At 42.1% G+C, this 14,698-nt stretch overlaps 1 protein-coding gene across 1 annotated transcript in view; it reads left to right on the top strand.

Annotated features, from left to right (window-relative positions):
* The window catches only part of CHORDC1 (cysteine and histidine rich domain containing 1), a 1,140,261-nt gene that overhangs the window by 30,889 nt on the left and 1,094,674 nt on the right, over nucleotides 1–14,698 (top strand). Inside the window, exon 2 of the mRNA XM_044072202.1 lies at nucleotides 3,967–4,016. Within this exon, the coding sequence (XP_043928137.1) occupies nucleotides 3,967–4,016 (50 nt within the window). The remainder of the gene's footprint in view (nucleotides 1–3,966; nucleotides 4,017–14,698) is intronic.

Here is a 14,698-nt window from a genome sequence, read left to right as displayed (position 1 = left end):
TTACCCTTTGTGATTGATTTTCTTTCAGGTTTTCTGAATTTCCTTTTTGCTAGCATCCAGTCCGTGCAAAATTTACCCAAAAAGACAAGTTCAGTGGCCTTCTTCTCTAAGTTTCTGTTTTCACACTGAGAGAGATGAAGTTAAGCTGTTACTCAGTGTACAGCCATCTCGGAAGTAGCTCCCTATATGAGGGACCTTGTTTCCCACCCCCACCCTGGTAGTTCTGTAATCCTCCCAGGAATTCTCTTTAACAACTGATTGCTTCAGATAAATTGTTCCTGACAGATGGCAGTGGGAGGAACTTGCTCCTTTTCTGGAGATTCCTTCACATCTGTCAGACTATATTATTCTTTTTTCCTGTCTTGCATCATTTGCTGTCTAGGGGTAATAGAAGCTGCTCTCCCTCCTCATTTAGGGGAAGGATTTTATTCAGTAATGTTTGTAGTGCCAGAGAAAGATTATCTTTAAGACCAGTCCTGAATTTTTATTCCTGAACCAGGTTGTGATGGTGTCCAAGTTGAAAATGGTTTCACTTGGCAACCTGTTACCACCTCTTCATTTGAGTTTCTTAGTAATCTTAAATTTAAAAGATGGATATTATCACAATTCCACTTCATCCAGATTTCAGACATTTCTGAAGGTTCTGTGTTTTGTTCTTTGCCTTACCCTTTGGGTTATCCACTGTTCTAAGAGTGTTCACAAAGTGTCTAGCTCCAATGCCCCACTGTAGTTTTCAGAATATGCATGTTTTCTCCATATTTAGAAGACTTGCTTATCTTTGCAGAGTTAAGTATCAGGAATTTCTCTGTCGGATCAGAAATCCTACACATACTGGGATTTCCAAGAGATTATTCAAAAGTCTTTTCTGACTTGCTGTCATAGGATTGTGTTTCTGGGGTGCTTGTTGGACATGAGTAAGAATTTGTTTTTCCACGGGAAGAAATACATGTATATTTAGGTATATCTCTGGAGTTTTCCACTCAGACTTTGGCCTGTGCAATGAAATACCTTAGACTTCTGGATTTTATGATATCCATCATTCTCATGACGTCTCTTGCAAGACTTTATCAACACCCATTAACTTTTTCAAATTCCCTTTCTGGGATTTGTAAAAAGGGAAATTAGGTGGTAAAGACATACAATTTCTCATAGTCCAGGTCTCCCATTCTCCCCTCCTTCTTCAAAGCAGTTGGTCACAACAGATTTCTCACTTTGCTGGGCAGCACTTTCATTGAACATAAAAATGTAAGGTCTTTGGTACAAAAAAAGACCAAAATGTATAAACATAAAAGAGATGCTAGCTCTTATATAAATGCTCTCAACACTTTAAATCATTTGTGGTCACAGGGTCCGCAAGTAGTTACAAGACAGTACCACAGTGTGGTACGTAAACAAGCAAGGGGGAACTAGATCTTACCCCCTATGCAGGCTAGCCATGTTAGCATGGGATATAGCTTTACAGCACACTCTCCCTGTACATGTATCTTGTGTTCCGTCAGAGGAAAATTGTGTGGCAGGAAAGCTGAGCAGGACTGGCGCCGACTGTCAGAAATGGAAACTGAATCAGGGGAGTCCTTCAAGATTTCGCCAACTTTTGGGAAAGCAGGCCTTTTTGTCTCTTTTCTAAACAAAGGTTTGGCAAAGTTCTGTTCCAGGACTGTATGCTGTAAGACCTGGAAAACAGCTGGACATGTATTATTCTTTCCTTACAACGTCCTCTCAGTGCTTGTTATCCCTCTCTTAGTTGGTATAAAAGCTCTGAAGAGCTTGGCACCCAAACCTGACAATCGGCTTAACTAAAGTGTTTTGGGTGCATGGAAGGTGCCCTGAACCTATGGAAGCTGTGTGGCTGTTATATCCTTAGCAGGATAAAACCCATAAAATGTTGGCTATTGCAGCAGGACTCATTCGAACATCTATTGTTCTGGTAAGTTTACAAAATACCGTTGCGTAAGTAGTTGGTTTATATTTACACCAATATGACTGAGAAAGAAAAGATTAATTTAAAGACTTTGTTCTGTTAAATATGTCTGCTGTTGTGGTGGGTGATTTTTCTGCTGTTGTGGTGGGTGATTTTTAACTGTAATTTGAGAAGGACAAGAGAAAATAATGCTGGATGTTAAAATGAGACATGAAGTGTAGAAAATGTGTGTGTGTGTGTGTGTGTGTGTGTGTGTGTGTGTGTGTGTGTGTGTATATATATATATATATATATATATATATATATAAAAAATAGAGAATGTACATATAAATGGAGACTTTCAGAATTGAAATGGATTACTTCATTTAGTCAAGTGATATGAAAGAAATGACAGATTACAGAGAAGTAATAAAAGGGTAGGGAGTAAAAGATTGGAGAGATTGCTAAAGTAGATGAGATGAAAAGAGAACATAGAGTTTACGGGAACAGCATATGACAATGAGTACATTAGAAAACTCTGTAGATTGGTGAAGTGTTTTTTGAGAAAAATACAAGAAAATATTTTTGATTGTTGAAAAGAGTGAAACAACGGAATTGAAGCATGTATAATGAAATCCTAGATATGAAAATTAGTGTAATGCGGCAACAGAGTAAGAGAGAAAACTCTACGAGAAAAAGACAAAAATAGGTTGATATTTTTTGTAAAGGAAAACAAAATGAAGTTTTACCTTTTCTTGGAAAAGAGGTAAAACAAAAAACGAGAATGAATAATGGATTCATAGAGTAGTACTAGGGTAACTGCCTTTGCGGGCCATTTTAAGCCAGTTACCTCATGTGAGGATCCAACCCTGCACCTTGTGTCTCTAAGGTGAACACGTTGACCGTTATACCAACTATCTCACAATGTTTGAAGGAGTTATTAGATATAGGAAGAGAGAAATAATTGTAATTATAGGAGAGTTTGTTAAAATGTATGAAAAGGAAGTTGTACAATCCATACTACTTGTACCAAAAATCCTTGAAAATATTAAGAACATGCTAGAAAATGTTTTCAGCGTGGAAAGTGGAAGAAACAATGGAAGGAAGGAAAGAATAAGCACCAGTAGTAGATGGATTAGGTTATAAAAAGATGAATTAGAATGAGATCAATATTCTATAAAATATTAAATGAATAGCCAGAAAAAGGAATAACAGATGAAGAGGTTTGTGGTAGAGTAATTGTTTATATGAAAAAAATGTGTAAGAGAGACCAGTAACCGTGTGAAATACAGATTTATTTCTTGTAGGTTATAGGCTCATAGGTAAGTACTAGGCTAGCTGCCCTTGCAGGCCATTTTTAGTATGGCAAATTTCCCTTTGTGTGCTCAAATTAATTTTATCCCATTTGGTTATAGATTGGCTTTACCCATCGCATGGTCTATAAGTATATATATCATCCCTTGTGAAAATAACTAACTGCGATCATACACTGGCCAATTTGAGGTGAGCCATGCATGGGATAAAGCATTTGGGAATTTTATCTGTCCATTAGTAGTACAGGAGGCAGTCCTGGTAGGAAGTTAATATCTTTATAAAAATAAAACAAAAAAGGGATGAAAGTTTTGGATGAAGTTCTAAAGAAAAGTAGGGTTTTTTGGAATCAAGGGGAGAGAAGAACATAGAAATGTTAATTGAAAGTAACAGATATGATTTTGGAAGAAAATTAGGAAGTAAGACTAGTGATATGCCAAAGGTGTTGGCAAGGTTAGTCAAGAAGCGGTATAGAACATTCTAGAGACATATGGGATAGGAGAAAAAAATTGAATGTTATAAAAATATGCAATAAAATGTTGTGGGTGAAAGTTATAGAAAGTGGATGGATGGGAGAAAAGATGAGATTAGGAGAGGAATTAAATAGGGATGTGTTTAGGAACTGTGTAAGAAAGATGCAACTGAAATGTTAACATAATCTGTAAAAATTAGTGTTTGAAAGTTAGTAAATTTCAGTTAACGTTATTAAAAAATGGAATACTTATCAAAAGTCTTGTTTTACTTTTCCCTTTCAGGTGCCTGCACATACCATCCTGGAGTGCCCGTATTTCATGATGCTCTGAAGGTAGGCGTTTTGCAATTATGAACCCTTTGTAGCCTTGTATTTCCTAGACTCATGTTACTATTACTGTGACGGCAGCAGTGCTATTTAAGCAGAAGTAGATGTTTACTTTGATACAAGCCATTAAAGAGGATCAGTTGCTCTTAATGTTCAGTCTCTTACATTTACTGCTTATGTAGTATTCCTTTTAAATTGCAGTATTGTTATTTTTTTATGGGAAGCCTGTTATCTTTCTAATTTCCTTCTGGGTTTTCTGTTTGTCTGTTTTAGAGCACTGTTGGGTGTGTTGGTTATCTTATGAAGTTATTGATGGTCTTACTATAGCTCAGATGTGTCTGAGACTGTTGACCTGTAAGGTCTGTATGTAAAGCATTTGGCTGATTGAGTTTATCTTGTATACTGTTTTTGGGAATGAAAGTTAAAGGGATTTGAAAGTTAAAGGGCAGTGCGGTGGGAACTTTCTGTACAGGTTATAGTGAAATATTTTGAAAAGGTGTTTGAGATTGAAGGTACACTTGAAAGTGCTAAGTGGATGACTCTCGAGTAGATTCAGGAACGTTCTAGATCTCCTCAGTTTGCAGTAAAAAGGAGCTTAGCTTTGCTTTAAAAAGCACACCTGATAGATAATGTGGCCAGAAATTTTGGCATGGGAGGCACTGCTAGTAGGACGATTTCTTACTTATAATATTGTTAGACAAGGCTTGATAGATTAAGAGGAGCATCTTTTGTAATGACAGGACTGCTGTCAGCAGGCACTATGATTTCTCAACAAGTAAAATTTTTCCAGGCTTCTTTATTACCTTGTACATATCCCATAATGCACCATGGTGCCAAGCCTCTGTAGATTTTCACTGCTAAAGTTAGAGCCAGACGAGAAGAAAAGCCCCCAGCATTTGGGAGGAAATGTACTTCTCAGTACAGGCATTCATATATATATATATATATATATATATATATATATATATATATATATATATTGTTGATCCTGCTTGGAATATACCCACAAATCATGGTCTCTGACTTGTAGAATTCACTAGATGTATTTCTAGTTATCAAAAGCAGCTGCTTTATCATCAAACAGTCTTTGACATTAAACTATTCCGGTGACCCTTCACGTTCTTCTCTAACATTCCCCCAAACACCCAGACATTTGTTTAGTTATTTATTTTGGTCTCCCAGTTGGCTCGGCCTCCAGTATCCCATTCCACATCAGGTCTACCAGCTCATCTCCTTATCCACTGGATTTACTCCAGTATTGCTTGGGCTGGTCGTGGATCCTAAAGATGCCCTGGAGCCTCGGTTATCTCTGCTTCTGTCATGTTGTTTTTTTTTTTTTTTTTTTCATTACATGGTTTGCCCACTCCTTGCTCTGCCTGCCAAACTTGTCATTCATGTCCAAGATGGGATCACAGCTTCCCTAAGGTAGCATCATTGAATGCCTTCCCATCCAGGACTGCATGCCCATCCCTTCCTGCCACTCGGACAATAGCCATAATAGCCAATTGAACCTGGGTCGAGTGGGCTGTAGTAACCACACAGTTTTTTTGTGTCAACTTTGCCATACTGTTCCAAAAATAGATGTAATTTAGGTTGCATTGAATAATGCTTTGCTTCAGACATGCTATCTGAAACAGTTCGGTGTATGCCACTGATGGTGGGTGCGGCTAGATGAGTTGTTTTCTCCTTCCCCAAAGAGCTCCAGGACAAAATGCCCCAGCTAAAAACCATTGATTGGATCAGCAGCTATTCCCATTATGAGGAATCTCTTTTTAGTGGAAAATAAATATATGTATATAAAAATATATGTTAATAAAATATATATATATATATATATATATATATATATATATATATGATGTGTGTGTGTGTGTGTGTGTGTATGCATATATATATACATATATATATATATATAATATATAAATAATATATAAATATATATATATATATATATATATATATATATATATATATATATATATATATATATATATATAGTGTGTGTGTGTATATGTACACACACACGCACATACAGTGGATATAAAAAAGTGTACACTCCCCTGTTAAAATGTCAGGTTTTTGTGATATAAAAAAATGAGACCACAATAAGTCCTTTCAAAACTTTTCCCACCTGTAATGTGACCTATGACCTGTACAATTCAATTGAAAAACAAATCTGTTTGGGGGAAAAAATATAAGAAGTAAAAAAAATACAATAAGCTGGTTGCATGTGTGTGCACATCCTTAAACTAACATTTTGTTGAAGCACCTTTCGATTTAATTACAGCATTCAGTCTTCTTGGGTACACAACTGCCATGAACTAGAGACTCTGATTAACCCCAAATAAAGTTCAGCTTTTTTAGTAGGAGTTTTCTGACATTTACTCAGTTGCTTGTTAAAGCAAAAGCCATGGTTCGCAGAGAGCTTCCAAAGCATCAAAGGGATCTCATTGCTGAAAGGTATCAGTCAGGAGAAGGGTACAAAAAAATTTCCACAGCATTGTATATATCATAGAACACAGTGAAGACAGCCATCAAAAAGTGGAGAAAATATGGGACAACAGTGACGTTGGAAAGAACTGGACATCCCTCCAAAATTGATGAAAAGACAAGAAGAAAACTGGTCAGGGAGGCTGTCAAGAGACCTACAGCAACACTGAAGGAGTTGCAGGAATTTCTGGCAAGTATTGGTTGTGTTATACATGTGGTAACAGTGTCCCGTATTCTCCATATGTCTGGGTTATGGGGTAGGGCTGCAAGACGGAAGCCTTTTCTTACACAGAAAAAAAACATCCAGACCTGACTAAAATTTGCAAAACAATACGTCAGGTCTCCCAAAAGCATGTGGGAAAATGTGATGTTTAGTTGTCTATCTCGCCTTCATTCTTGCTGGATGGGTTCGGAGCCGACCTCGGCTCCGACTCGGCCACTCTAAAAGCTCGAGAGTTGGTTCCACCGGCTCGAGGCTCCCCTTATATCCCACAATGCTAGGCGAGAGTTACCTCAGATCTCGTTTGCCGCTACAGCTTCGAGGTTGGTTGCTTCTACCGGTTCCTGGTGAGTGTTAATTTTTCTTGTAAAAGTTACTCTTTTAAACCCATTTTAAGTTAATTTTCTTTCTTAGTTAGTGTAGATTACAAAACTTTATCCCCGACCCTAAATTTTTCCGTTTCTTTACCAAAGAACCTTTGGTTCTTCCTTTGGGCCCTTAGGCCTCCCCTTCCCTAGTGGAGTGTTTGTGTTTCTTGTAGTTTACTTTAGTTTAGTGTACTTTAAATTCTAGTATTACTACTAAAATTATTATTTTTTCCTGACAGGGTATAACTTGTGTGTTTGGGTGTGTGTTTGTGTACACCTGTCAGTCAGGGAAATGTCTAAAGAAGCAAAGGTCTCCGGATTCAAGATGTGTGATGCGTGCTGTCAGAAAATGTCTCTGACAGACGCTCACACTTCTTGTGTCTATTGTCTGGGGCCTTTGCACCTGCAGGACTCCTGTGCTGTGTGCCATGGCTTCAGCCCCAGGGTCCTGCAGGAAAGAAAAAACAAATTAATTCTTAGAGGCTTACTGAAGCCAGAGGATTCCCTGTCAGTTTCAACAGGGAAGCCCTCTAAGGCATCGAGGTCTTCGGCTCCGGCTTCTGAGCCGAGACCTCAGGTTGCTCAACCTTTGCCTTTATCGGCTCCGGCTGGAGCCGATAAGTCTCAGTCCACAGTTTCTGTGGCTCGGCTCCGACCGGGCCGAGGTTATTGAGGTTCCCGTGTCGACTCGGACCAACCCTTGAGACCCAACAACTAGGAAGAGGTCTAGGTCACCATCTCTTGGCTCCGTTCATTCGGCTCCAGGATCTCCCCTGCTGTCTGAACGGAGCCAAAGGTCTCATTCCTCTAGGTCATCGAGGCTGTCCGATCATGACCTTCAGAGGGTAGTGAGTCGACTACTTAAGTCCGAGGCACTAGCCCAGATGCTTCAGAGCCCGACTCCTCAGTCGGTGCCTGCCCCGGTCCATCAACTTTTTCCTCCTTCGACTCTCTTGAGTTCGGAGCCGGGTCGCGTCGGAACCGAGACTGTGATTACTTCGGAGCCGAGACAATTGTCTTCGGCTCCGTCGTCGGCTCTGTTTTCTTCTTTGGAGGAATCTCGGCGCCGGACTTCCCTTGTCGGCTCCGAGGGGGTGAGTGGCATCGGACCCTTGTCCGACCCCACTCTCCCTCTCGGGGCTTCGGCGCTGGTGAGTTCGGCTCCGACATCGGCCTCGGAGCCATCACTGTCGGTGCCGAGGGGTTCTTAGCTCCTCGGGCGGGGACCTCTGGCTCTGCCTGACAGGGGTGCATTCGAGGTCATGCGGAGTGTGTTAGAGCCTGGCTCTACTCCACAGTCGGCTCCGTCCGCCCTCCCTCTATGCTGCCTCAGGGTAAGTCGACTCACTCCCTCATCCCGGACCGCAGAGAGCCAGCTCCTCAGGAGCCCCCTGTGGGGATTTCATCCTCTTCCGAGGCCTCTCCTGATTTGGCAGGAGAGCCCCCTCGGAAGGGGAAGTGCAAGAGGGAACACATTGGGTCACCTGAGTCTATCACGTCAGACACAGATTTGGATGATTCTGAGGGTTCCCCCCGTTCCCCTTCTGAAGATGTCTCATTTGCAGACATTCTGGAGATCCTGAAACAGAGGGGAAATTGGCCAGCCCTCAACCCTTCGGAGGACGAATCTGTGTATCTTGAGGCGTTTGGCTCTCGTCCTTCCACCTCCTGGGTGTGCCGCCCCCTCGACCCCCTCATGCAGGTGGTTGCTAAGAAGGCATGGACGGCTCCTGATTCAGTGGACCCCACTCCCAGGAGACCCTCTAAGTTCATCACAGCCCCATCAGACAAGCAATTTTTATCAAAAGGAGTTTCTGTGGATGCTATGGTGGTAGCTGCTGCCACAAAGAAGGAACTGGCTGATCCTTCAGTGCCTGTCCATCCACCTAACAAGGAATCTAGGTCCATGGATAGGTGCGGAAGCGGATGTTCTCCTCAGCGACATTTACCATGCGTTAAGCTGAACTACCTGTGCCATTTCACTCGTCTTCAAAGGGACTTGATCAAGGAAGCGAGTGAAATGTTAAAGGATCCTACAGCTGCGGGTTTCCAAGAAAAGATGAACACGCAGCTGGCTACCCTTAATTCCATATCCAACTCCTCCATGCGCCTCCTCTCTTATGCGGCCGATGGAGCGAGCAGAGCCGCAGGGACAGGTGTAGCCTTACGTAGGCACGCCTGGATGCGGCTATGCAATTTTGCGGACCCTTTCAAGGCGTCTTTCACGAACTCCCCTTTTGATGGATCATCTCTCTTTGGTCCTCAAGTGAAAGAAACCCTGACTAGGTGCGAGACTGATGGCAAGACCCTTTCTGCCGCCGGAGTCCGTTTGACTCCTTCTAGGCCTTACCCCAAAGGCCAGAAGGGTGGGAAGATGTGGTTCCGTAAACAATCTCAAGGGACTTAGCCTGGCGACAGAGTCGTTTCCTACCAAAGGCAGAGGTGGGAATAACAATGGTAGACGCTGCCCTAGGGGCAGGGGGTCCGCAGAACCAGGGCAATCGGGAAGCCTTTCCTGACAAGCCCTTTCAGCATCCCTGAGGTGTTGCCCGACTGCCCATCTTCGAGGCAGTCGGGGAAGATTGTCACTGTACCCAGAAGCCTGGCTATCCCTGACTCAAGACAAATGGGTACAGTCCATCATTTCGAAGGCTATTCTATCCCCTTTCTTCGTTTTCCAAATCAGTCAAAAAATCCCTTCCAGATGTTCCACCGCTCAAAGGGATATAGCAGCTTTGGAAATTTCAAAACTGCTTGCAAAAGAGCAATTCAGTCAGTGCCAGCAGATCAACAAGGATCCGGAATCTACTCAAGGTTCTTTTTAGTTCCAAAGAAAACAGGGGACTGGAGACCGATTTTGGATCTCAGTGTCTTGAACAAATCAGTCAAGAAAACAAGATTTCGGATGGTCACGCTGCAATCCATTCTTCCCCTTTTGGGCAAAGGAAACTGGATGTGCTCTATAGACCTTCGGGATGCGTACTATCACATAAAAATGAACAGACGCTCCAGAAGATTCCTCCGCTTCAGGCTGGGAACCAGTCATTTTCAGTTCAGGGCCCTGCCCTTTGGTCTCACCACTGCCCCGGTGTTTACCAAATGCATGGCAGTGGTAGCTTCTCACCTGAGGCGACAAGGATTCCAGGTGTTTCCATATTTGGACGACTGGCTTCTCACAGCTCCCACCAAGCATCTCCTTCTGATGGCCAGAGATTATACTTTTCGCGTTTGTCAAAAACTGGGTATTTCAATAAATTGCGAAAAGTCTGTTTTGTCGCCTTGTCGTACTATTACCTACATAGGTGCAAATTTAGATACTATAAACATGTCTGCAAGGCTAACGAACCAAAGGATATCAGACATTCACAAATTGGTGTCACTTCTTCTCAACAACAACAGAGTCAAAGCCAGGTTAGTTCTAAAGGTGTTGGGAATCATGGCAGCGGCCATACCTCTCCTTCCATTGGCCAGATACCACATGCGGATCCTTCAGTGGATGCTTTTACTCAATGGTCATACCAGGAACTTCCAATGTCTCACACCATTATGATCACATAGCAAGTGCAAAAAGCATCTCATGTGGTGGATGTCTTCCCCCCAGCTCCTGTCGGGAAGACCTTTTGTTCCACCTCCTCCGGTTGCTACTCTGACAACGGATGCCTCCCTGATCGGGTGGGGGGGGCATTATCAGGGCAGGACAGTCCAGGGCACATGGCAACCAAACGAATGCCACTTGCACATAAATGTTCTGGAGATGAGAGCAGTGCTTTTAGCGTTGCAAGCCCTTCAAGACTCTCTTCCCTTGGGAACGATTGCAATCCAGACAGACAATATGTCTGTAGTGTGGTACATCAACAAACAAGGCGGAACCAGATCATACCCCTGTGTCGAGAAGCACTCAGACTGTGGCAATGGGCGATTTCTTCTCAGCGTTTTCTGATAGCAACGCACATCCCCGGGAAGTCCAATCACATTGCGGACAAGTTGAGCAGAGCTATACTCATGCCTCACGAGTGGTCTCTGAAAGACTCTGTAGTGAGAGAAATCTTTCTCAAGTGGGGTCAGCCTTGCTGCGATCTTTTTGCTACTCCCCAAAACAGCAAGTGCAGAGAATATTTCACTCTATTCCCTTACCAGGCCAACCCAGCAGGGACGCTCTAGTCCAAGTTTGGCCCCGGGACTTCTGTATGCATTTCCTCCTTTCCCACTGATCTCTCAAGTAATACAGAAAGCTATCGCTCAGAAGGCCTCATTGATCCTCATTGCTCCTTACTGGCCTCGACAAGTGTGGTTCCCCTTTCTACATCAATTTCTTTTGAGCGACCGTGGAATCTGGACCTAGTTCCAGATCTTTTGATCCATCAGTCGGGTCAGTTTCATCGCTCCCTCCCTCTCTGAACCTCACTGCTTGGTTCCTCCAATTCCAACCGTAGCCAGGCTTCCTCAATTATCTCACTCTGTTAGAGATATATTGATAGCTTCCCATAAATCTTCCACTCGAAGATTTATTTGAGTAAGTGGAAACGCTTCTCATATTGGGCACAAGGAAAGGACATAGATCCTTTCACCGCTTCCATCCAACTAGTCCTTGATTTTTAGCTGAACTCTTCCATGCAGGTTCATCTCCATCTACTCTTAAGGTTCAATTGGCAGCTATTTCTAACTTCCATGTGGGTATTTCTGAATCTGCCCTAATGTCCCACAAACTTTGCAAAGCCTTTTTGAAAGGAGTTTTTCTTCTCAGACCTCCTATAAGAAATCCTCCTTCTCCTTGGGACCTAAATTTAGTTCTTGCTTCTTTGATTCTTTCCCCTTCGAACCTGCAGCTTCATGTTCCTTGAAATTATTATCATGGAAAACTCTCTTTCTGGTGGCTATTACATCAGCCAGAAGAGTTTCAGAACTTCAAGCACTCAGTTGTCGTCCTCCTTATCTTTTGTTCCATAAGGACAGAGTATCCTTACGAACTAACCCGTCTTTTTTGCCTAAGGTGGTTTCAACATCAAATCTAAACCAAAGCATCGACCTCCCTGTCTTTTTCCAGAGTATTCCAATAGGTCTGAACAAAAGTTACACTGCCTGGATGTTCATCGTCAATTAAGGTACTACTTGGATAGAACAAAACAATTCAGAAAATCTGATCAGCTGTTTGTCTCCTATGCGGAAAGCAGAAAGGGACTTTCAGTTTCAAAGGTATCATTATCCAGATGGCTAACATCTTTGATTTCCCTGGTATATGAAATTAGACAACAGAAATTGCCTAATAAACCTAAAGCCCATTCCACCAGAGCTTTGGCTACTTCTTTAGCCTTCCAAGACAGACTGCCTATTGACACCATTTGTGCAGCGGCTACTTGGGCTACTCCTCACACTTTTATTTCTCATTATAAGTTGGATTTAGCTTCTAGGCATAGAGCTAACTTTGGTTCCACTGTTCTCAGGAGTCTGTTCCGTTAGGCCACCGGGACAAGGTGCTAGGGACTTGGTCCCATCCAGCAAGAATGAAGGCGAGATAGACAACTTAACATATAGAAGTTATGTTCTTACCATAACGCGTTCCATGTTAGTTGTCTTCTTCGCCTTCTTCTTAGGCCCCACCTCCTTCCCCTGGCCTGGACAGACCTAGAGGAGTTGTGATCGTGACCTCTCTTTCTACCACCTCTTTCTTAGTCATATGCTATTATGCATATTTCTTGGTTCAGGATGTAGGTCACCCTTCTTTCTTCCTGTTGTTAGAGGTGGACTCTGTTTTACAGTTATATTGTTACTGTTATAAGCTGGGGTTAGCTTACAAACGAGATCTGAGGTAACTCTCGCCTAGCATTGTGGGATATAAGGGGAGCCTCGAGCCGGTGGAACCAACTCTCGAGCTTTTAGAGTGGCCGAGTCGGAGCCGAGGTCGGCTCCGAACCCATCCAGCAAGAAGAAGGCGAGAAGAAGACAACTAACATGGAACGTTATGGTAAGAACATAACTTCTATTTATGGTCTGATGAGACCAAGGTTGAACTTTTTGGCCACAAGTCCAAAAGGTACGTTTGGCGCAAAAACAGCACTTCACATCACCAAAAGAACACCATTCCCACTGTGAAACATGTGGTGGCAGTATCATGCTTTGGGGTTGCTTTTCTTCTGCTGGAACTAGGGCTTTAGTCAAGGTGGATGGAATTATGAACAGTTCCAAATACCAGTCACTTTGGCCCAAAACCTTCAGGCATCTGCTAGAAAGCTGAAGATGAAGCAGAATTTCACCTTTCAGCATGCCAGTGACTCCAAGCATACATCCAAATCAACAAAAGAATGGCTTCAACAGAAGAAAATTGAAGTTCTGGAATGGCCCAGCCAGTGCCCAGACCTAAATCCAATAGAAAATTTGTGGGGTGACCTGAAGAGGGCTGCACACAAGAGATGCCCTCGCGATCTTGCATATTTGGAGCACTTTTGCAAGGAAGAGTGGGCAAATATTGCCAAGTCAAGATGTGCCATGCTGATAGACTCCTACCCAAGAAGACTGAATGTTGTAATTAAATCAAAAGGTGCTTCAACAAATGTGCACACTTGTGCAACCAGCTTATTATGTTTTTTATTTTTTATATTTTTTTCCCCTAACAGATTTGTTTTCAATTGAATTGTACAGGTTATAGGTCACATTAAAGGTGGGGAAAGTTTTGAAATGATTTGTTGTGGTCTCATTTTTTTATATTACTAAAACCTGGCATTTTAACAGGGGAGTGTATACTTTTTATATCCACAGTATGTGTGTATATAATAAATAAAATGGGTCTACTTTCATTCATCGTATTTACACTTAACCCAACCACTAAAACGTGAGATGACTTCAGTGAATCCTTGTATTGAAGCAATGAATCACTGATATTTTTCTCAGGGAAATTAACCACTTGGCCACCAGAGTGAACGTTGCCCTTTTCCCCAGTGTAGTGCAATCTAGGAGTTGCTATATTTACTTGGGGAGGTGCAGCCCCCCACTTTAATGGGTTTAATTTTATGTCTGTTTTGTTTTGTTCTGGTGGCCAAGTGGTTCGTTTCCCTGAGAATAATGTCAGGGATTTGTTGCTTTGATATAATTATTAGTTGAAGTCGTCTCGCATTTTAGTGGATCAGGTTAAGTGTAAATTTGACGAGTGAAAGTAGACCCATACACACACGTGTGTGTGTGTGTATGTGTGTGTGTGTGTATATATATATATATATATATGTATATATATATATATATATATATATATATATATATATATATATATATATATATATTTATATATATATTATTGCTGTGCTGTCTGTTTTGTGTATTTATTTTTATTTACTTGCATTCTGTGACAAGGTTAGTCCCCACTAGGTTAGTAGTCTCTGTTCAGGGGATACCTGAGGTGGTATTTATGCTACTAGGAGAAATTTGACCAGGGTATTCTGGAGCTTCTACTCCTTTTTCGACAGGTGCTGTGGGATCTTTTACATCCAGCATTAGCCACCACCAACTCAAGCAGTTAAGGCCTCAATTTAATGTATTATCTGAAGGACAACACACTCAGGAGAGCAGCACTCCCCCCTTACACTACATTGCAGTCGATCTGCCTGGTGTGGGAATTGAAC

Source organism: Protopterus annectens, chromosome 5.part0, assembly GCF_019279795.1.
Source record: "Protopterus annectens isolate FY-2018-M chromosome 5.part0, PAN1.0, whole genome shotgun sequence".
NCBI lineage: Eukaryota > Metazoa > Chordata > Ceratodontiformes > Protopteridae > Protopterus > Protopterus annectens.
This window is presented reverse-complemented; position numbering and strand designations above follow the sequence as displayed.